The sequence below is a fragment of the Antennarius striatus genome, chromosome 3 (genome assembly GCF_040054535.1).
Source record: "Antennarius striatus isolate MH-2024 chromosome 3, ASM4005453v1, whole genome shotgun sequence".
Classification (NCBI taxonomy): Eukaryota; Metazoa; Chordata; class Actinopteri; order Lophiiformes; family Antennariidae; genus Antennarius; species Antennarius striatus.
The window spans coordinates 15,170,927-15,190,346 of NC_090778.1; the positions used below are offsets into that span (position 1 = coordinate 15,170,927).

General features: G+C 40.2%; 2 protein-coding genes across 2 annotated transcripts; both read right to left on the reverse strand.

The window, feature by feature from the left end:
• Positions 1–236: 236 nt before the first annotated feature.
• Positions 237–2,080, reverse strand: LOC137592433 (epigen-like). Its single transcript, XM_068310601.1, has 5 exons — positions 1,922–2,080; positions 1,604–1,717; positions 1,324–1,444; positions 995–1,150; positions 237–635 (listed from the first exon to the last, which is right to left on the reverse strand). The coding sequence occupies exons 1-5, from the start codon at positions 1,953–1,955 to the stop codon at positions 581–583; spliced, it is 480 nt and encodes a 159-aa protein (XP_068166702.1). The 5' UTR covers positions 1,956–2,080; the 3' UTR covers positions 237–580.
• A 478-nt stretch (positions 2,081–2,558) lies between these two features.
• On the reverse strand, positions 2,559–18,981 carry LOC137592434 (bifunctional methylenetetrahydrofolate dehydrogenase/cyclohydrolase 2, mitochondrial-like). Its single transcript, XM_068310602.1, has 8 exons — positions 18,809–18,981; positions 17,313–17,497; positions 17,021–17,143; positions 16,656–16,808; positions 11,863–11,970; positions 9,269–9,361; positions 3,449–3,574; positions 2,559–3,120 (listed from the first exon to the last, which is right to left on the reverse strand). The coding sequence occupies exons 1-8, from the start codon at positions 18,949–18,951 to the stop codon at positions 3,005–3,007; spliced, it is 1,047 nt and encodes a 348-aa protein (XP_068166703.1). The 5' UTR covers positions 18,952–18,981; the 3' UTR covers positions 2,559–3,004.
• Between the last annotated feature and the right edge of the window lie 439 nt (positions 18,982–19,420).

Sequence of the window (19,420 nt, forward strand, 5' to 3'; positions counted from 1 at the left end):
GAAATGTCTGAAAATGTGGTAGAAGTATATAATATAGTGTAATATAGTGTAATACGATAGGCTTCAGATAAAAGTGTTTAAAAGGTTTATGACTGTTTTCAAAATAAAGTATTTTGAGTGTGTGTGTGTGTGTGTGTGTGTGTGTGTGTGTGTGTGTGTGTGTGTGTGTGTGTGTGTGTGTATGTGCGTTGATGAATCTCTTCCCCAGAAATTTCAAGAAATATATTTATTGCTTTTCAAATATTTATTACAAAAATAAATAAACATAACATTTTAAATACATAAGTTGCAGTTTTAGAATAAATAGTCACATTTGTTTTGCTCATTCTTTCACAATATGGTGAGAAATATCTGAACATGAACAGCTCCAGTTGGTCAGACACGCTTTACTCTTTCCTCCAGCCTAGTCAATGCTTTATGAACAGCGGTCAGTGGTGTTGAAACAATCTGATGAAAAATTATTATTTAAATTTTATCAAGCAGTCATTAAAAATGGTGTCGGCAATGATAAAGATGATGATGACGAGTGAGTCACATGGGTCACACCAAGGACTCCGGGGTCACACCAAGGACTCGGGGGTCACACCAAGGACTCAGACGGTGCAGATTTGATGAGCAGTGTTGATTTTGTACACCTGCAAAAGAAGATGATGAGAACTTCATTCACTTATTGTATTTTTAACAACTGTTCTTTTCCAAAAAACATGTACAGAAGCCATGAAGTTGTAATACTCCATTTCTCCCGGCTTGTCCATTTTTATAATCTAATCTCTGGGGAAAATTTGGTAATTTCATGACAGAAAAATAAAAGTTTAGTAGTTTGATGAAATACCAGACAAATATGCACGAATTAGTGAGTGATCCCTTAAAATTTAGTGCAGCAGTTTCCAAGAATTTTCACTTCAAATTTCTTAAGATTTTTAATCTATAACACTATGCAATATGTACATGTCCATATTACTTCACATAAGTGGAGCAATATGCAGGGTCTCACCTTTTGTTGGCAAAGCAGTAAATCATGAAGGCCAGGAAAAATAAGAACATGACCACCCCAAAACCGATGGCAATCAGTTTCTCCAACTCAGCTGGACTCCTGGTTTCAGAGATGCTAAAGAAATGGCAGCGAGCTCCACTGTATGAGGATGTGCAGCTACAGACCAGACAAACAAGTACGTGAGTGCATTCCAAAGGTGAACACGAACCAACATGAACATGAAAATATGAACTGAAACATTATTCACAGGATCTACAGAGAGCCCATAGGGTGTATATATAAAGAGGTACTGTATTTACTGTAGGTATAGAGCATAAAAGACTTCTTACATGCAGAAAGGTTTGTCGCTGTCTTGGGGATACATGCACTGTCCACCGTTTTCACAGTAGTTTGCATGTTCACTTCCACAGGTTGTGTGTGAACGCAAAACCACAGGTTTTTCCACATTTCCTGTAAAAGCAGAGAGAGACAGATGGAGAGATGGACATATGTAGAGAGTTTCACATTTCAGCAAAAACAGTGCCTAGATCTCAGCCAGGTAGCTCATATAACACTTCCACCATTCAGTGCACTCACGCTGACACAAAACCTCATATTGACGGTACTTACTGCTGACTGTTTGGCTGGTATTGAAGTGTGACTCAGGGGCTGCGGTGGTCTGCAGGTTGTCAGCCAGCGTTGGTGATAGTCCTGCTGCGGTGAGGAGAAGGACAGCTGACAGTACTGGAAGATTAAAAAAAAAAAAGGAGGATTGTATTACAATGTAATGACAAAACTTTTAGAAATGCTGATTTATTTGAATGCTTATTGGGTATGATCACCATGCCTGCTACATAATAAACAACATCACATTGCCAACACATTTCAGTCGTGTAACTACAAGCCGGGTTTAATAATAAATGCGACACAACAGAGAGAACAACTTACAATTCTCCAGGCGTTTCTGTCTTTGTGTCAACATCTTCTGTTGGATCGACTCCTGATATTCTCTCAGCTCCCCCAGCAGATTCAGTGTGATCAGTGCAGCACTCAGCTGCTGAGTTTATATCCTCCTTCTCAACTGCTGAAAAAATGGTCTCAGCCAATCAATGAACCAGACACTTTTTAAAAAAAATATGTCAACCATTTCCTTCCAAAGGTCCATTTACATCATTTCCTTTATTTACACCGGATCCCTGCATGCACAGACAACTTCGAGTGATTGATGATAGCAGTGTGGGAATGTGATCCGCCATAACTACCTCGAAACGGCGTCCTCTTTGGAAGGCTGTAAATCCACGCAAGTACCCAATTAATTGAATGGGCTGAGATAAATCAGAGATGCACCCGCCCCGTCTCACACCTTTGTATCACTTGCAATCAAAGCACAACCGGTCTTCCTTGAGCAGGTGGTGCAGGACAGGCTTCTGATTCAAGTGTTTACAATCAGTAACTAATCAGTTGTGTACAGAATGCCTTTAAGATCCATAATTCACAATGAGAACAATGTCAGCAATGCTTTCCTCTTTTGAAGTAAAAAGAAAAAGGAGGAACGGCAGGATTGGCACAGGATTGTTATTTTTATTCAATATTCATTTTCCAGTGAATCTGGATGTTCAAAGATGAATCAAAACAACTTCAGTAAAAAATATTAATTTAATTCATAAATATTTAACTCTGGAAAAAAAATCCCAACATAAATAAATAAAAGAGCAAAATTCATAGCATTAGGTGGCACGGTGGCGCAGTGGGAGTGTACCCTGCCTTATGCCCCCAGTCGGCTGGGATAGACTGCAGTGCCCTGCGACCCCTGACAGAGGAAGAAGTGGGTTTAGAAAATGAATGAATTAATTCATAATATAAGCAAAATATGAATCAAGTGCACTTCCCAGCAGGTATGGAGTCTTATGCTCATGGAGTTTTAAAAAAAACGTGTCAAACATGTGTGTGTGTGTATGTATGTGTGTGTTTGTGTAAATTTTAAGAACCGATTAGCATTCAATAAAACAAACATCCTCGTATTGAGTGTTTTTAATGCATCAGTGCGTTTCTGGCAGCAGTCACAGTGTTCTTCATCAGCATGGCGACCGTCATCGGACCCACACCTCCAGGAACAGGTGTGATGAAACCTGCCTTCTCCTTCACTCCTGCAACGAGTCAAACAAATGTCAAACAGACTTAGGTCTGTCTCTGTTCAATACTTTATTTTTGTGAAATGAAATTTACTTTATTTATGTGTTGCTGTTACGAAAAGTTGTGGTGTGTGTTTCAGTTGAATTAGCATTCCTGTGGTGAGTGTGGACATTTTCAGTGACAGATAGGAATAGGAAATGAGCAGTTTCATCACTTAACATGAAAGATAACCCTTTGCCAAACAAACAAACAGATCCCAATTAAATCACAGATGTAATTTTCAATAGTATGATTTCACCTTTGCAAACTCTTCTATGCCTAAATCAAAGTATCGTTATTTACCCTCAAAGTCCACATCACCGATAAGCTTTATTTTCCCCGTCTTGGGGTCCTGGATCCGGTTTATGCCCACATCAATAACAGCTGAACCCTCTTTCACCATATCCGCTGTGATCAGTCCAGGAACACCTAAACAAAGAAACCAAGGAAAGACAATAATGTCCATCACATCGCCACATTGATTGAGAGCTTCTGCTGCTCCGCCACATCCCACTGATATATCACAGTTAAATTAGTCTGCTTGTGGCCCCATGAATCAAATATAATACAGGGAGGTGTTGGAAGCACCTGGACATCTGGGACACAAAGGAAGTTGGTTATTATGTTTAAATGATGTTTAATTAAAAAACAACATTTATTTCAAAACCACATTTCTTGGTCTCTGAATTGTGGCGCTCTACAGGTTGGATACTAAGGTTAAGACGATCTTACAGTAACTGGTACTCATCGCCACCATGATGATCTGTGATGCTCCTACCTCAACCACTAACCCACAGTACATAACCGACATCAGGACGGAGACAGGTTCTGCAGGTTCCACAGGGAAAACCATCTATCCCTCCCATCTCCTTCAAATTATAGTCAGTAGTTTAGTTGGGCATTGCTTTTTAATGTTGAAGTTGGCTGCCAGATTGCTGTCAATCTGAACTCATCATGGCCATAACAGCTATTCACCTCTGGATCACATGTGTCAAACAATAATTTAAAACCACAGTGAACTGAAAAATTCCACTGCTAACACCCACTAATCCTACACTATAGCCTGACTCCCATGTCTGACTAGCTTCATTTATAACAATTAAATTCTGAAATTTCCCCACTGTGGGACAAATAAGGTTTATCTTATCTTAAGGAATGCACTCAAATTCATGATGACTGCCAAAAGATGTGAAAAGAGTTCCTGAGAACCGGATGTGGGACCATAGGGGTAGAGATGATCAGGGGCGATACCGTTCCTTATTACTATTGCTTTTCGTCATCAGGAAAGAATAACAAAGCCTTTATTGTAAAAGCATTACAACAAAGCATCCCCTCTGGCATTTTCTGTTACTTCAATCTTTCAACACATATTCCTCCCTGGCTTTGATTTATTATCTCACATTCCAGGTGCCACGGATCACTATTGTTTGCTCATAAAAACGTTCATGCATGACTGCAGTTGGCGCGGAGGAACGAATAAACTGCTGCATGTCAGTCTTGATTATTTAGGGTCAGATAGGCACTTCAAGTAAAGGCTAGTAAGCACTTTCACAATCTTTTCTGGCCACACAAATACGTCTATGGCATTTCCAACTTGATGAAATGGCAAACAGTGAGCCTTAAGAAAAATCATTTTCTTTCAAGTAAAATTTGTAAAAAGAAAAAAAGGGAAGAAAAAAAGACAAGAAAGGAATCATTTTTGAAAATATGTGGGCCTCTAATGGATAATAATCATGTACACATGTAGAATTTTCAGTTAGTGTGAGTGAAAAGAAAGATTACTCCAATGTTGATTTGATTTTGAATCAACCATGCAGTTCACCTTTGGGCTCATGCCTTTACTTCAACATGAAACCTCAATTGGAAACTAAAGGTCAAAAAGGCAAAAATGTTGTTCAAAAAAATCAGTTTTGCACCATTAATTATATCAGATTATTACATAGATTTATTCTGTTTAACAAAATCCTGGCTATTCCAAGATGAATGTGTATCCTTAAAGGTGCCATATTGCACTCTTTTTAATTAATTTCACACAGCTGCTGTATGTCTAAATACACCCTATTTAAAAGTGCCCCAAACTTATCCGTGGTCCTTATGTCTTCTATTATGCACCCCTATTAAACATTTTAAGGAGAGGATCACAGGACCATTTTCTACTTTCTTTGGCTGTTGCTACATTAGCCAGTTGGACTGGAATGAGGCTTGTTTTATTTTTATGTACTATATTTTAGAACTTCAGTTAATTTGTATTTAATAATTTATTTCAATAATAATTAAATGGTTTTTTTTAAATGCACTTACACAATAGAAGAAACACATCTCTTGTAATTACTATAACTTGCCATTCAAGATGAAATGTCTGTTATCGGTTTCTAATTCTATACAATAAAATCAGAGACCAGAGAAAACAATTGAAGATTCTCTGATCTGAAGTTCCATTTGATTAATTTTCTTATCCTTCTATAACAGAAGCAGTTCCCTAAACTCAAGACAATATTGTATCTATCACAGACATTCTATCAGAGAGTAAGAAATCATAATGAGTTCTGTAAATTTATCTGTCAGCACTTTCCCTGTCAAGGTAATAATTATGACATAAACAGTGTTAGCTTCCCAACAGTAGCCTTTTCATTATAAAATGTAACATGTGTAATATAATATGTGTTAATCTCCATCTGTGCTTGGAAAAAAGTTTAGGAAAAGAAATTCACTCATATAAACTTTTTTGACTACAGATTTTTTCTATGTAATTGTCAAAAATGGAAGTTCCACCATTGTGAGGTTAGTACTGTGATGACTGTCAGTGCAAAAAAACCTTTCAGATCAATCCAGATAAATAGCAATACAGATAAGAAAAAAACGTATTTGTGGATTTTAGGCCCAATCCCCCTTGGCCACTGCCCCTACCCCTGTGTTGGGCGTGCTTCTGTGCTGGGTAAGGCATTCCATGTCTCTAGGGAATCAAGAGGTAGTGTCCACCTAGTCCTTCAGACGACCGTACAAATGGAGTGCTTTGGTTTACAGACTCTAAAGCAGTGGTTCTTAACCTTGTTGGACGTACCGAACCCTGCCGGTTTCATATGCTCACTCACCTAACCCTTCTTTAGTAAAAAATAAAAATAAAAAATAAAATAATAAAAAAAAATAAATATATATATATATATATATATATATATATATTTTTTTTATGCCCTAAATTTTTAATTTAGGGCATAAGTATATGTTTCACTATGGTGTATTTAATGAATTGTGCATTAACGTCACCTTTTTCAAAGAACAAAACCAAGACAAGTGCATGAACTCACATGAAATGACCTACCTGCAAATCAGTGTAACGTCTGCTGTTGTTATTGAGAGACCAGAGGCCTGTACCAGAAAGCTGGATTACCGCTTAACCCTGGCTTTTCGGTACCATAAAGGTGGCTGACTTTCTATCAGGCTACGTTGTCGCGGTAACCTATGCTGAAAACCTAACCTGCTCCGGCGCAGGATAAGTTCAGGATAAGAGCTCAGCAGGTATAACAGCCCCACCTACTGACCAATCAAAGCTCAGCAGGTATAACAGCCCCACCTACTGACCAATCAGAGCTCAGCGGGTATAACAGCCCCACCTAATGACCAAACAGTTCTCTTGGAAAATGGGCTGTCTGTTTTATGAGAACCCGGTGGATCTTGGTGCACAGCTTGTGCGAAGAGCGCTCAGGCGCGAGAGAATATTTAGAGATCGCTGTAATCCGTTCGAATTGCCTTAACTATCACTGTACGAAAGGTAGAGGTTTTGGGGAGAGGGGTTACATTACATCTGTCAGCTGCTGGAGCCTTACATCAGTAATGTAACGCACAGCGACCACGCGCTGACAGTCGTGCAGTGTGCATTGCACTGAGGTTCTTTGCCACAGTTAATATATTTCTTAAGTGATGTTCGTAATTATTATGATGTCCTTAAATCCCATGTCTGATGGGTTACAAGCAATCCACAGATAAAATGCCATTAATCAATTATTTGTTCAAGTAAATCATGGATTGATTCATTCATTCATAGGTACTTTTATGTATTCTGCTGGCGATGCCGAAAACCTCGGGAAGAACACAGTATGTAGAGCTATTCATAAAGTCGCGGGGGCTACAATCACATGCCATAATGAAAAATGTCGTACACACATACATTTATGGAACACACAAATGTTACTGTAGTCAGATATACAAATGCAGTCATAGTGGGGAAGTAATATTATAACGGCATTAACTTCCGCATTGACAGTCGGTGATCTTTTGCAAGTGATCCTTGCGCCGTTTGGCAGCTGCAACTGTGTTGCTTTTTTCCTGGATTATTGATTTGTATTGCTCGTATTTATTAATTATTATTGTTTGCTCCTCTGTTGTGAAATATGCGGCTCGGGCCGGTTTGTTGCATGTTTGTGATTGGTCGCATGCAGCAAACTCCGCCCTTTTTATGTGAGCACGTACAGATCTAGACTGGACAAGCCTGAATTGAATTAGTGAGTTGATAGCCGGCTTTATGGTACAGAAAATCTTGAGGGCGGATGTCTCGGTAAGTGAAGCCAGATAAGTAAGAGGAAGCCCGGCTAGGTTCATCAAGCTTTATGGTACAGGCCTCAGTTCAGATATGCGTGGCTTCACTTTGGCAAGTGCTACTCTTATGTCATTTTCACAGCAAAGTTTGTTTCTTTTGTTTTGCATGCAGCTTAAGGAGGTATTCCTTTATTTTTGCCAGTGCAAGACTAGAGTTGCTCGATTTGAGAATGCAAATCATGCAGAACGTTGACTCCCATCACGTTCTGTAATACAGTACATGTAAATTCACGTTAATAATAATTATAACAATGGATTAGATTTATATAGCGCTTTTCTGGACACTCAAGGACACTTTACATCGGATCCATTATTCATTCACTCCTCATTCATACTTGGTGATGGTAAACTACATGTGTAGCCACAGCTGCCCTGGGGCAGACTGACGGAGGCGTAGCTGCCAATCTGGCCACCAGAACAATCACACACATTCACACACCAGTGAGTGCCCCACTGGAGGCAAGGAGGGTAAAGTGTCTTGCTCAAGGACACAACGACAAATGACTCAGCGGGAGCGGGAATCGAACCGCCGATCTTGAATCAGCGGACGAATATGTGCAACGGCTGCCCGTTGCACATATTTGTCCGACCACTTTCTTTTTTTGCTCAACATAGTTACTATGAATTAAATTAAGAAAGCAATCAGATGACGTACCATCATGACAGGCATAAATCGACTCCTGAGTGTGCAAAATCCCCTGTAGCACAGGTAGACTAATCAATGTAGCATGATCACCTGCAGCTAGTGATGGCTAAGGGGGGGGTGTCATCACGAATTGACACAATGTGTCAAACGTACACAGTGATTCGTATATGTTCGGCAAAAGCACCCAACACGATGTGTCAGGTGTTTTGTCTTGACCTCTGTCTCCGCCGAACCCCTGAGACCAACTCACCGAACCCCCAAGGGTTCGATCAAACTCAGGTTAAGAACCACTGCTCTAAAGGGATAGATGGTAATGGTAGAAAATCCCAGAATGGCCTTTTAAACAGAGGCTACTGTTACTGGAAAAAGAAGTGTATAAATGTATCTTATCCAAAAACATTCAGAAATATTTAAAAGGAATATCAGTTTAATGTAGATGCAGATGAATATGTAATTGGATTGTGGAAATACACACATTATAACAAAACAATAATTATCCACACTAATCTCATGCAGGTTTGACTGAGCAAATCTGATATCTAATCTAGTTTCCAGCTGAGAAGGAATATGCTGCCAAACTGCTGTGGGAGTGGGCGACATGACCATTGTCCCCGTTTGCCAATGTGTAAATGCATGTGATTTATTATCATAACCATAACGTAAGTCATCAACTGATGACTGTGATGAGTGGCGCAAATTCCTGGAGTGAATGATTTCAACCACTACCTCCCTCCCGAGAGGACCACGTAAAAAAGGGATGGGCATCCAGAAACAAAGGGTATGGCTACGAAGGAGGAACTAGGCCTGGCCCTTAACCATCTGAATGGATGTGTCAGGTGCATCAAAGTAGTCATAAATGGTCTGTGTGTGGGTGCTGTAATCACCTGCTGCTGCAATAATGATGTCAGCCAAGCTAGTCAGCTTCTTCAGTTGTTCCCTCGGTGTACATCTGTGGGCAATAGTCACTGTGGCGTCACCTGAAAGAAAGCAATTCACACATCCCAAAAAAAAAAAAGTCCAACCTAAGGATGGTTTCTTGGAAATAACTTCTGCCACATTTTGTAAGATGTGTTTGAATTCACTTTGAAGCAACATGACGTATGAAGAAATGAGAATTCATAAAATCCACAAATATCTGGTCACTCATGATAATTTACAAACATACATTTTGGAACTTCTTACTAACTCCTTACTTACTTCTTACTTACTGCCATTTCCAAAACTGAAAATGAATATGCTTGAACTTGAAGGGAGAAAAAGCAGAATCATGCCAGGAAATAAAATGTTTCTGCCTTCTGGATTATCCACAAGTAATAAATATAGAATACAATGTAATGGAAATTAATTTATTATAGCAAGCATATGAAAGGAGATTCTCCAAATTATCCAAAATGAAAAAAAAATCATTGTAACAGGAATACTTCGCCTTTGAGAGGAAAAACAAATTCAAACATTAAGTTTAGTGACCAAGCAGATTTGGCTCCCCAGCCCAGTCATTATATTTTATGCTGAGAAGAAAACGTGTTTCAGTTTGTGTTGGCTAGACAGGCTTTAATGATCATCTGAGTCAAAGATAATTCCCTTTTTACTCAGTTGTGTAAATCTCTGATATCTGATGTTGTCACTTTGGAGATGCCAGGAAGGTACAGAAGAATTTGTCTTTTAGTCATCTTGTGGGAATTTAGTGATCCATGAAGATAACTGAGTTGAGGAAATGCTGTGATAATGTTAAAAAACCGCTGAAGAATATTTTCAACTAGCTAATAAGATCAGTGCTGAATCTGGCTACTTTTACCTATTATACATGTTCTCTATTCTATTGTTGTTCTATACAATAACAATTCCTTTCAGAAATACAAGTAAATTTCTCAAAAACAATTAAACAGCTATCAGACTGCCTATGAAACGTGAATCTGAATCTGAAAGATTCACAAGGGAGCAGTTCTTATATAGAATTCAAACTTAATAATTTATTTTAATGTATTTCAATAATTACGTCAACTGACTGAAATGATATCTTCTGATTTGATATCACACCTGTGACCAGGAAAGTTACACCCAATTTTGACCAAACCTATGATGGTGCAACGGTTCCTATTGTATTAGTCTGTCTTTTCACGCTGCGGTAAATTCTTAAAGACGCATGCTGTAATGTTAATGAGATAAGTCTTAAGATTAAACACATTAAAAACAACTAAAATGACATCTAAAATATACTTTATTCTATCTGCATCGATTGAGTACCAATAGGGGTAAAGGGAAAGTCACACTAGAAAAGTTGTGTGCTTACTTTTTTTTTTTTTAATTACACGTGACCTTGAAATTCTCTGCAACAATTTAATGATGCGTTTTCCAGTGAACTACATGGCAGGTGGTAGTGGAACAATTACACGTGTCATAATGACTAACTGCACAATGGAAGCAAAAGACGACATACTGCGCAGTCACCAGAGGCCATGGATGTAGGTGTGGAGAGAGAAAAGAATCACACAAGGAAGATAAGAATTAGAGGGAAGGAATGGCAAGTCACAGCATGCAAACCTCAACAGGTTCATACCTGACTCACATACCTAATGGTGCACGTGTAGGGGGGGGGGGGTGCGGGCGAGGTGCGTGGTGGGGGGTTCGTTTTTTCATTTTTTCATTTCCTGTTCATTCAGTTTCACCTAACACAAACTCATTTTGAAAAGACCAGCATAACATAACACCAAAGATTTCAGCACGCACGTATTCTGATGTAATAAAATATGGGTTGAGATTCTATAAGGTGATGCCCAATGAGGTTTGAGGTTTTTCTTCCTCACACAAGTTTCACTTATCCTAAAAATAAGATGCATCATGTTCAGCCAACAGGTATCATAAAATACAGCATTATGACCTCCATCCTCTTTTACATTTTTGTCCCTTTTTTTCTCAGTGACATCTTAACAAAGGGAAAACGCCATGGAATTAAAATATGTACTGTACATTAAACAAAACAGGTGCATATATATAACTACCACTGTGGTGTTTAAACCTTTGTATAGATTTAACCTGCATTGTTGAGATATCTTGTTCCTTTGTCCAACAAGCATTTCCACAGAAGTTTATTCTAATGACGCCTCCCTTCCTTCTTGTATCCTTATAAGGACAGTGTTTCCGTCTGCCAACAAGGAACAATGATAGATGTTCCCTCCTTTTAGGGCTTTTCCTTTACACTCCCTGTTTTTTCTTCGTCTTTGAACTCTGTGGGATATGCATCAGCATTTACGGTTCACTTTGAAGACTTCATTTGACAAGAGCTTTCGGTATCGAATATCAAATACCTATCACGTAAAGCCAGTATGGTGTAACATTTTGCCTCTACGAAGAGAAGTACTCTAATCATGTTGCTGACTCACCTAACAGGTACAGATAAAACACACACACACACACACACACACACACACACACACACACACACACACACACACACACAGATAAGGACACACACACTTACCACCGGGGCGTTCATGGTTGTGATCAGTGTGCAGCAACATTGCAATGGGCATTCCAACATTTTTGGAGCGACCGGCCACCAACACGTTCTTTCCCACTGTATCAATGCCTGTAATAACACACACATTTTTTTAGGGAGTATAATTTTAATAAAACTTTTTTTTATTGACTATAGTCATCAGTTGAGACAAAGGTGAACGTGACTGATCAAACAGGCATGTGAAGTGAAGTTGTTACACTAGCCGCACCACAGTCTGGCACCACAATGTCACGCCTGTGACATTTCACCCATAACATATCAGACAACAATAAGTCAGTTAAAGTGAATCATTGTGGGAAGTTAGATTTGTATACAACGGGGTGATACATTTATAAATCTGCATAAAATGTGAATCCTGTACATTTTTGTTGTCAACCACAAAACAGTCTCTCAAATCTGCAATAAAATGTTGATCATCTATATCGATTTTATTCATTCACTTCATTATCAAATTCTTCATGTTTGGTAAATATTTTCTGTGTTACAACAGCCCTTTGTTTCAGCTCCCCAAATCAACATGTTTACATATTACAACACTGATTAATAAAAGTCGTTTTAATGTCCTCCTGAAAATGTTGTCCTTCTTCAGTCATTCAAAGGACCGAGGAGAAAGTGGATCAAAGCCTTTAACTAGAACCAAGGCAGTCGCAGACTGCAAAACCCTGCGACACCCTGAATTCAAAATTTTACCCTGACCTACTTGCATAGGTCAAAGATCATAGATAGTGCTCTGACCTACTGTCATTAATCACAGCACTAGCTTTGATCTACGGTTTTACTCACACTGGCCATCTCCCTCGTCTTTCTATCTTATACGGTTCCTGAGTGTACAAAAGTTGAAATTTAGACCCAAGGTCAAGGTCATCATCTCATTTTCATCCCCTTTGCTGCCCAAGTAATGTGCTTTTTGTTTCATCTTTACATCTGCAACAGTTGTGAAGATATTTGGTGAACATATTAACGGACGAACGAACACACAAACACTGACTGCTTTGAAGCAGGATGTAATTATTAATATTACAAGAGTACAATATCAATTATTAATGGTTAACATACAATTTCAGGCATTTATATGCCAAAATAATGTTTTGTTTATTGTCTTAGAAAAATATTTGAACCATCCTTGTCCAAATAGTTCAGTTTTGTGTCCATCTAGTGCGGAGCGAGAGAGAAAAACCTTCATCATACCGTTTTCAACCAATTCTTACAGGAGACAACAACTACGCATCCCAAGGACACCTGAACACACTGGTATGTGAATAGCAAGCATTTTGTGAAACCTGAAGTTCTGCAGATATTAAGAGTTCCTGCTAACCCAAAGAGGGAAACCCACAGAGAATCGGTGTGACCCTAATAATTATCAGTCACACCACACATAAAAACCCTCAAACGCTATCAAGGACTGCTCTCACACTATCAAGTACAAGGCCAAGACTCCAAAGATTGGCCAATTTTGTCATAGCATTAATTTTTTACATTTAGCATTCCTCAATTCCTGCATGGTTTTTCTAAATACAGACAGACTCCATATCCTACAACCACACAGCATTTAAAACTATTCACCATACAGCATTTGACACTACTGTACTCACTTCATTTTCTTAATGTAACTTTTTCCAACTTTTAACTTAGTTTCATGTTTAGCTCATGTTAAGAACTGCTTTTTTGCGACTCAGTAAGGTTTCTATCTCATCTGAAAATGAATAATATTTTTTTAACAGTAATTGAAATAATGATGTCCATGTTATGTGGTTTTGGAGACTGACTTTTCAAATACATATTTACTTATGGATTTGTGTCAGCATATAAAGCCAAACTTCTACAGACATAAAGTGCAGGACGGAATGACAAATTATGGTTTGGCTCCATCTCATGGTCCAAATATGAGAGGACAGTTGTACATTCAAAAGAGTCTCACCAGAGTTAGTTAGTTCGGTTTGTTTTATATCAGAATGTCACTACTGGTAGTCATCATATGCTCTTTTAATTATTCTTCTTGTTTTCCTTTCGGCTTTTCCCTTCAGGGGTTGCCACAGCGAATCAATTGCCTCCATCTAACCCTGTCTTCTGCATCCTCTTCTCTCACACCAACTACCTTCATGTCCTCTTTCACTACATCCATAAACCTCCTCTTTGGTCTTCCTCTAGGCCTCCTGCCTGGTAGTTCAAAACTCAGCATCCTTCTACCAATATATTCACTATCTCTCCTCTGGACATGTCCAAACCATCTCAGTCTGGACTCTCTGACTTTATCCCCAAAACCTCTAACATGTGCTGTCCCTCTGATGTACTCATTCCTGATCCTATCCATCCTGGTCACTCCCAAAGAGAACCTCAGCATCTTCATCTCTGCTACCTCCAGCTCTGTCTCCTGTCTTTTCCTCAGTGACACTGTCTCTAGACCAAACAACATCGCTGGTCTCACCACAGTTTTGTACACCTTTCCTTTCATTTTAGCTGAAACTCTTTCTATCACACATCACACCTGACACTTTCCTCCACCCCTTCCATCCTGCCTGTACACACTTCTTCACCTCTTTTCCACACTCTCCATTGCTCTGGACTGTTGATCCTAAGTACTTAAAATCCTCCACATTCTTGATCTCTTCTCCCTGTGACCTCACTCTTCCACTTGGGTCCCTCTCATTCACACACATGTACTCAGTCTTACTGCGGCTAACCTTCATTCCTCTCCTTTCCAGGACAAACTTCCACCTCTCTAGCTTCTCCTCCACCTGTTCCCTGCTCTCACTGCAGATCACAATGTCATCTGCAAACATCATAGTCCATGGAGATTCCTGTCTAACCTCGTCTGTCAGCCTGTCCATCACCATAGCGAACAAGAAGGGGCTCAGAGCTGATCCCTGATGCAGTCCACCTCCACCTTGAACTCCTTTGTCACACCTACAGCACACCTCACCACTGTCTTACAGTCCACATACATGTCCTGCACCGCTCTAACATACTTCTGTCACTCCAGACTTCCTCATATAATACCACAGTTCCTCTCTGGGCTCCCTGTCATAAGCTTTCTCCAGATCTACAAAAACACAATGCAGCTCCCTCTGGCCTTCTCTGTACTTCTCTATCAACATCCTCAAAGCAAATACTGCATCTGTAGTACTCTTTTTTGGCATGAAACCATACTGCTGCTCACAAATGTTCACTTCTGCCCTTAGTCTAGCTTCAACTACTCTTTCCCATAACTTCATTGTATGGCTCATCAGCTTTATTCCTCTGTAGTTGCCACAACTCTGTACGTCTCCCTTGTTCTTAAAAATGGGCACCAGCAAACTTCTCCTCCATTCCTCAGGCATCTTCTCACTATCTAAGATCCTGTTGAACAACCCAGTCAGAAACTCTACTGCCACCTCTCCTAGACACTTCCAAACCTCTACAGGTATATCATCAGGACCAACTGCCTTTCCACTCTTCATCCTCTTCAGTGCCCTCCTCACTTCATTCTGAATAATATTTGCTACTTCTTGGTCCACAGCAGTCACCTCTTCTAGTCTTTGTTCTCTCTCATTTTCTACGTTAATCAAATCTTCAAAGTACTCTTTCCATCTTCCCATCACACTACTGGCACCTGTCAGTAGACTTCCATCCCTATCCTTAATCACCCTAACCTGCTGCACGTCCTTCCCATCTCTATCTCTCTGTCTTGCCAACCGGTATAAATCAGTCTCTCCCTCCTTACTGGCCAACCTAGCATACAAGTCATCATAAGCTTCTTGTTTGGCCTTTGCTACCTCTACCTTCACCTTACACTGCATCTCCCTGTACTCCTGTCAACTCTCCTCAGTCCTCTCAGTGTCCCACTTCCTCTTAGCTAACCCCTTTCTCTGTATACACTCCTGTACCTCCTCATTCCACCACCAAGTCTCCTTATCTACTTTCCTTCCAGATGACACACCAAGTACTCTCCTACCTGTCTCCCTGATCACATTAGCTGTAGTTGTCCAATCATCTGGAAGCACCTCCTGACCACCCAGAGCCTGTCTTAACTCCTTTACTCTCTCATATGCTCTTTTAATTGTTTCTCGGTAAAGAAAGCAACACATCATTTTATTGCAACCTGTTAGCATGTTGTCTGGGATTGTGCCTGACAAATAAACTCACATATACAGTAATTAAGTAAAGATATCATGTGCTGAGGTTGCATTAATGTAGGATGAACTTACAGAGCCAGTAAGACCCACAGGGCTTTGAATAATAAATAAATTACATAAATTACTATAGAAGCACAGTCAGGTGAGACTGAAGCAAATGAGCATCAAGTCTTCATCAAGGAGACAGACATACTCCATAGACGACAGGATACGTCCAAAAAGAATTCTCCACCTAAATAAATGTTGATAATGTCTAACATGACAGTGTAATTACATTAAAGGCATTTTTATATACAATATATATTTGTTTCTCAATCATTTTTATGTCATTATATTTCCCAATCAAAAGACCCGCTTCTACAAACTCCAGCCCGGGTGAGTTCTACATATGCGGTATATTGAAACTATTAAAATGGTTCTGTCTGGTGACACTAGGATTGTTTAAAACAATAATATGTAATAAAGTAGGACTGAATATGTCCTTTAGGAAAACTAATATTGTCTTTAATTCCAATTGAATAGATTTTCAGTGCCACCTATGGGATTATTTGCTTGCAACACAATTAAAATCAGAAAAACACAAACACAAAAAAAAAGAAAGTCAAATTACAACAACAATATCAATAAGTTTTCTGGGTTTACGTGCTCTTTTGATGATCTCCCAGACAGCAGCAGGTGTGGCAGGGACCATGGATCTCTGGTCTAGACACAGTTTACCAATATTCACAATATGGAAGCCATCCACATCCTTCTCTGGAGCGATGGCATTACATACCGCTCGCTCGTTTATGTGCTCTAAAGAGGACAGGGAACAGGACAAACATTCAGTGATAATGGCATTGATAATATTTATGATGTAAAGTCAATTGAATTGACGTAAATCTATTTATATATAATGTTTTACAATTCACTCAATAGCTCCATCAATAGATGTACAGGACAACTCATTCTGTTATCTTTCATGTCAGTGAGGGACACTCGGTTACAGCTGTGGCGGCTGTGTTTACCAGGAAGTGGCAGCTGCACTAACAATCCGCTGACCCTCCAGTCACGGTTCATCTGGTCGATCAGCACCAACAACTCCTCCTGGGAGACTGAGCTGGGCTTCACCACCGTGTCACTGGAAATACCTGGAGACACCATAGTTAGTTTGCATTTTTAACACTGCATTACTTTCGCTTCAAAATATTTCATCCATGTGCATCTCTTTGCAAAATGTGCGATGCAGTATGTAGATCATTCATCTACATTGATGGTGAATACATGCAATACAAGATAGAATGCAAAATGATATCTGACCCAGTATGCTGGCTGCCCGGGTCTTGTTTCTAACGTAGGTACGGCTAGCTGGGTTGTCCCCCACTAAGATCACTCCTAGGTGTGGTCTCATGTTGCCCTGAGCTACCAGCTCCTCCACGTCACGTTGGATCTCTCTGTGGAGCTGACGAGCCAGCTCTGCCCCTGAAATCACCACCGCAGCATGTCTAGAGGGGGAAATCAGAAAGTCACCAGTCGCAAAGCAGTAAAACAGAATTTATTTCAAATACAGCATCATGAGTCTATTAATGTACAGTAATTAACATTGATTATGAACAGTAAGGTTTAGGTTTGGGGTCATTGTTGGCCAATCCAGAACTGTGTAGTTGTTCTACCTCAGAAAGTGGGAACACACAGAATCCATGCAACTGCATTCCATCACCAAAGCGTGGCTTGTACCAGCCAATGGGTGACAGGGGCTTGTGTCGCCTGGCCAGCCCAAACCTGTCTCTGAGCTGCCGTGGGTGGATGGTCTGGGTCATTACAGATGGGGGTCTATCGTTGAGTCTCTAGCTACTCAACACTGTCGTAGACGCGTCATTGCTGAATGTGAGTATTCACCCCCCTGGTAAACGGCCTCCTCACTAACACGCCACTGCAATCTGTCTTATATCATTGTTTCTCCAATAGTAATAGCTGTTTAAAGCTTTCATTAAGATTAGTAGGAAGAAAGCATTTTGCCTATTTCTTTAAAAAAAAATGCTAAAAACCAAAACTCTCAGATATTTTGTCAACTGTGAATAAACCGTTTATTAAGAGTTACTACAAAACCCTGGATGTACAACAGATTTCAAAACACATGTAAATGTTTTCTGCATAGCACCAAAAAGGAGATACTTTTTTTTTTTTTTTTTAAATCCTTTGAGTGTTACTTAACTCATAAATAAGAGGTTGTGAAATACATTTTTTGGCCCCAATGAGAATCCATGTACTGTATTCACTTTTTTTTTTTTTTTAAGGTATGATTTTACAAATGTAACGCAAAGGAGTAACGGTGGATGACGTTACTTTTTAAAAAAATTATCTAATAATGACTTTGTTTTGGATAATACTATAATAAACGAGAAACCTGTGACCTGAGAATTTTAAAAATACCCCGATGCTATCGGTGTGAAAAGCGAGGCACCGGTGTAAAGTGAGGCACCGGTGTAAAGTGAGGCACCGGTGTAAAGTGAGGCACCGGTGTAAAGTGAGGCACCGGTGTAAAGTGAGGCACCGGCGCAGCGGTGAGTCACTGCGGTGAGTTACGTAACACCACTGGATGGACGTCAGCGGCGGTCGGTTTGACCACACGTATCTTGAGGCGCGTCCACCGGACCGTCTCTGCGCCATGACCGGTGAGCCCAGCTGTCAGTCATCATCCTCCGACGCGTCACGACACGCAACGCCTTCACGCGGATAACGCGCCACGCATCCCACCGCAGCTCCGTCCGTCAAAAGAGAAACGGACGGAGCTGTTCAGACGGGCTGCCGGTTACCTGGTGGCCGACTGGTGGACGTGTCTCCGCTGGCTCTCGCATTTTCTGTGCGTCCGCAGTTTGGAGCGGCAGCGGTCATGGTGCAGCCGCAGCGGGCTGCAGATCCTGAAGGAGGAGCGAAGCGGAGAAACAGAGGCCGCCATGTTTGTGTGTGTGTGTGTGTGTGTGTGTGTGTGTGTGTGTGTGTGTGTGTGTGTGTGTGTGTGTGTGTGTGTGTGTGTGTGTGTGTGTGTGTGTGTGTGTGTGTGTGTGTGTGTGGGCGGGGCTGCGCGCTGATGACCAGCTGATGGACATACTCGGTCCAGTAGGATTTTAAATTTGTTTTAATTTAAATAGTTCTGCACTGAGTACTCAGCTGTTGCAAAAAAAATAAAAAATAAATAAAAGGCAAATATACAACTATTGTACAGTAACCAGTGTTGGAAAGTATTCCATACACATTCACCAGGATTCAGAACACATGTGTCCTGTTATCTGCAAACAATTAGTTACTGCTGACTCTAGGAAACCTTCACTCTCACACTCACCGACTCACTGACTTTTTCCACATCACTGATGCTATTCTCCTCTGTTAAGAGGGCATTGCTGGACATCATGTGCAGCATCGGCATC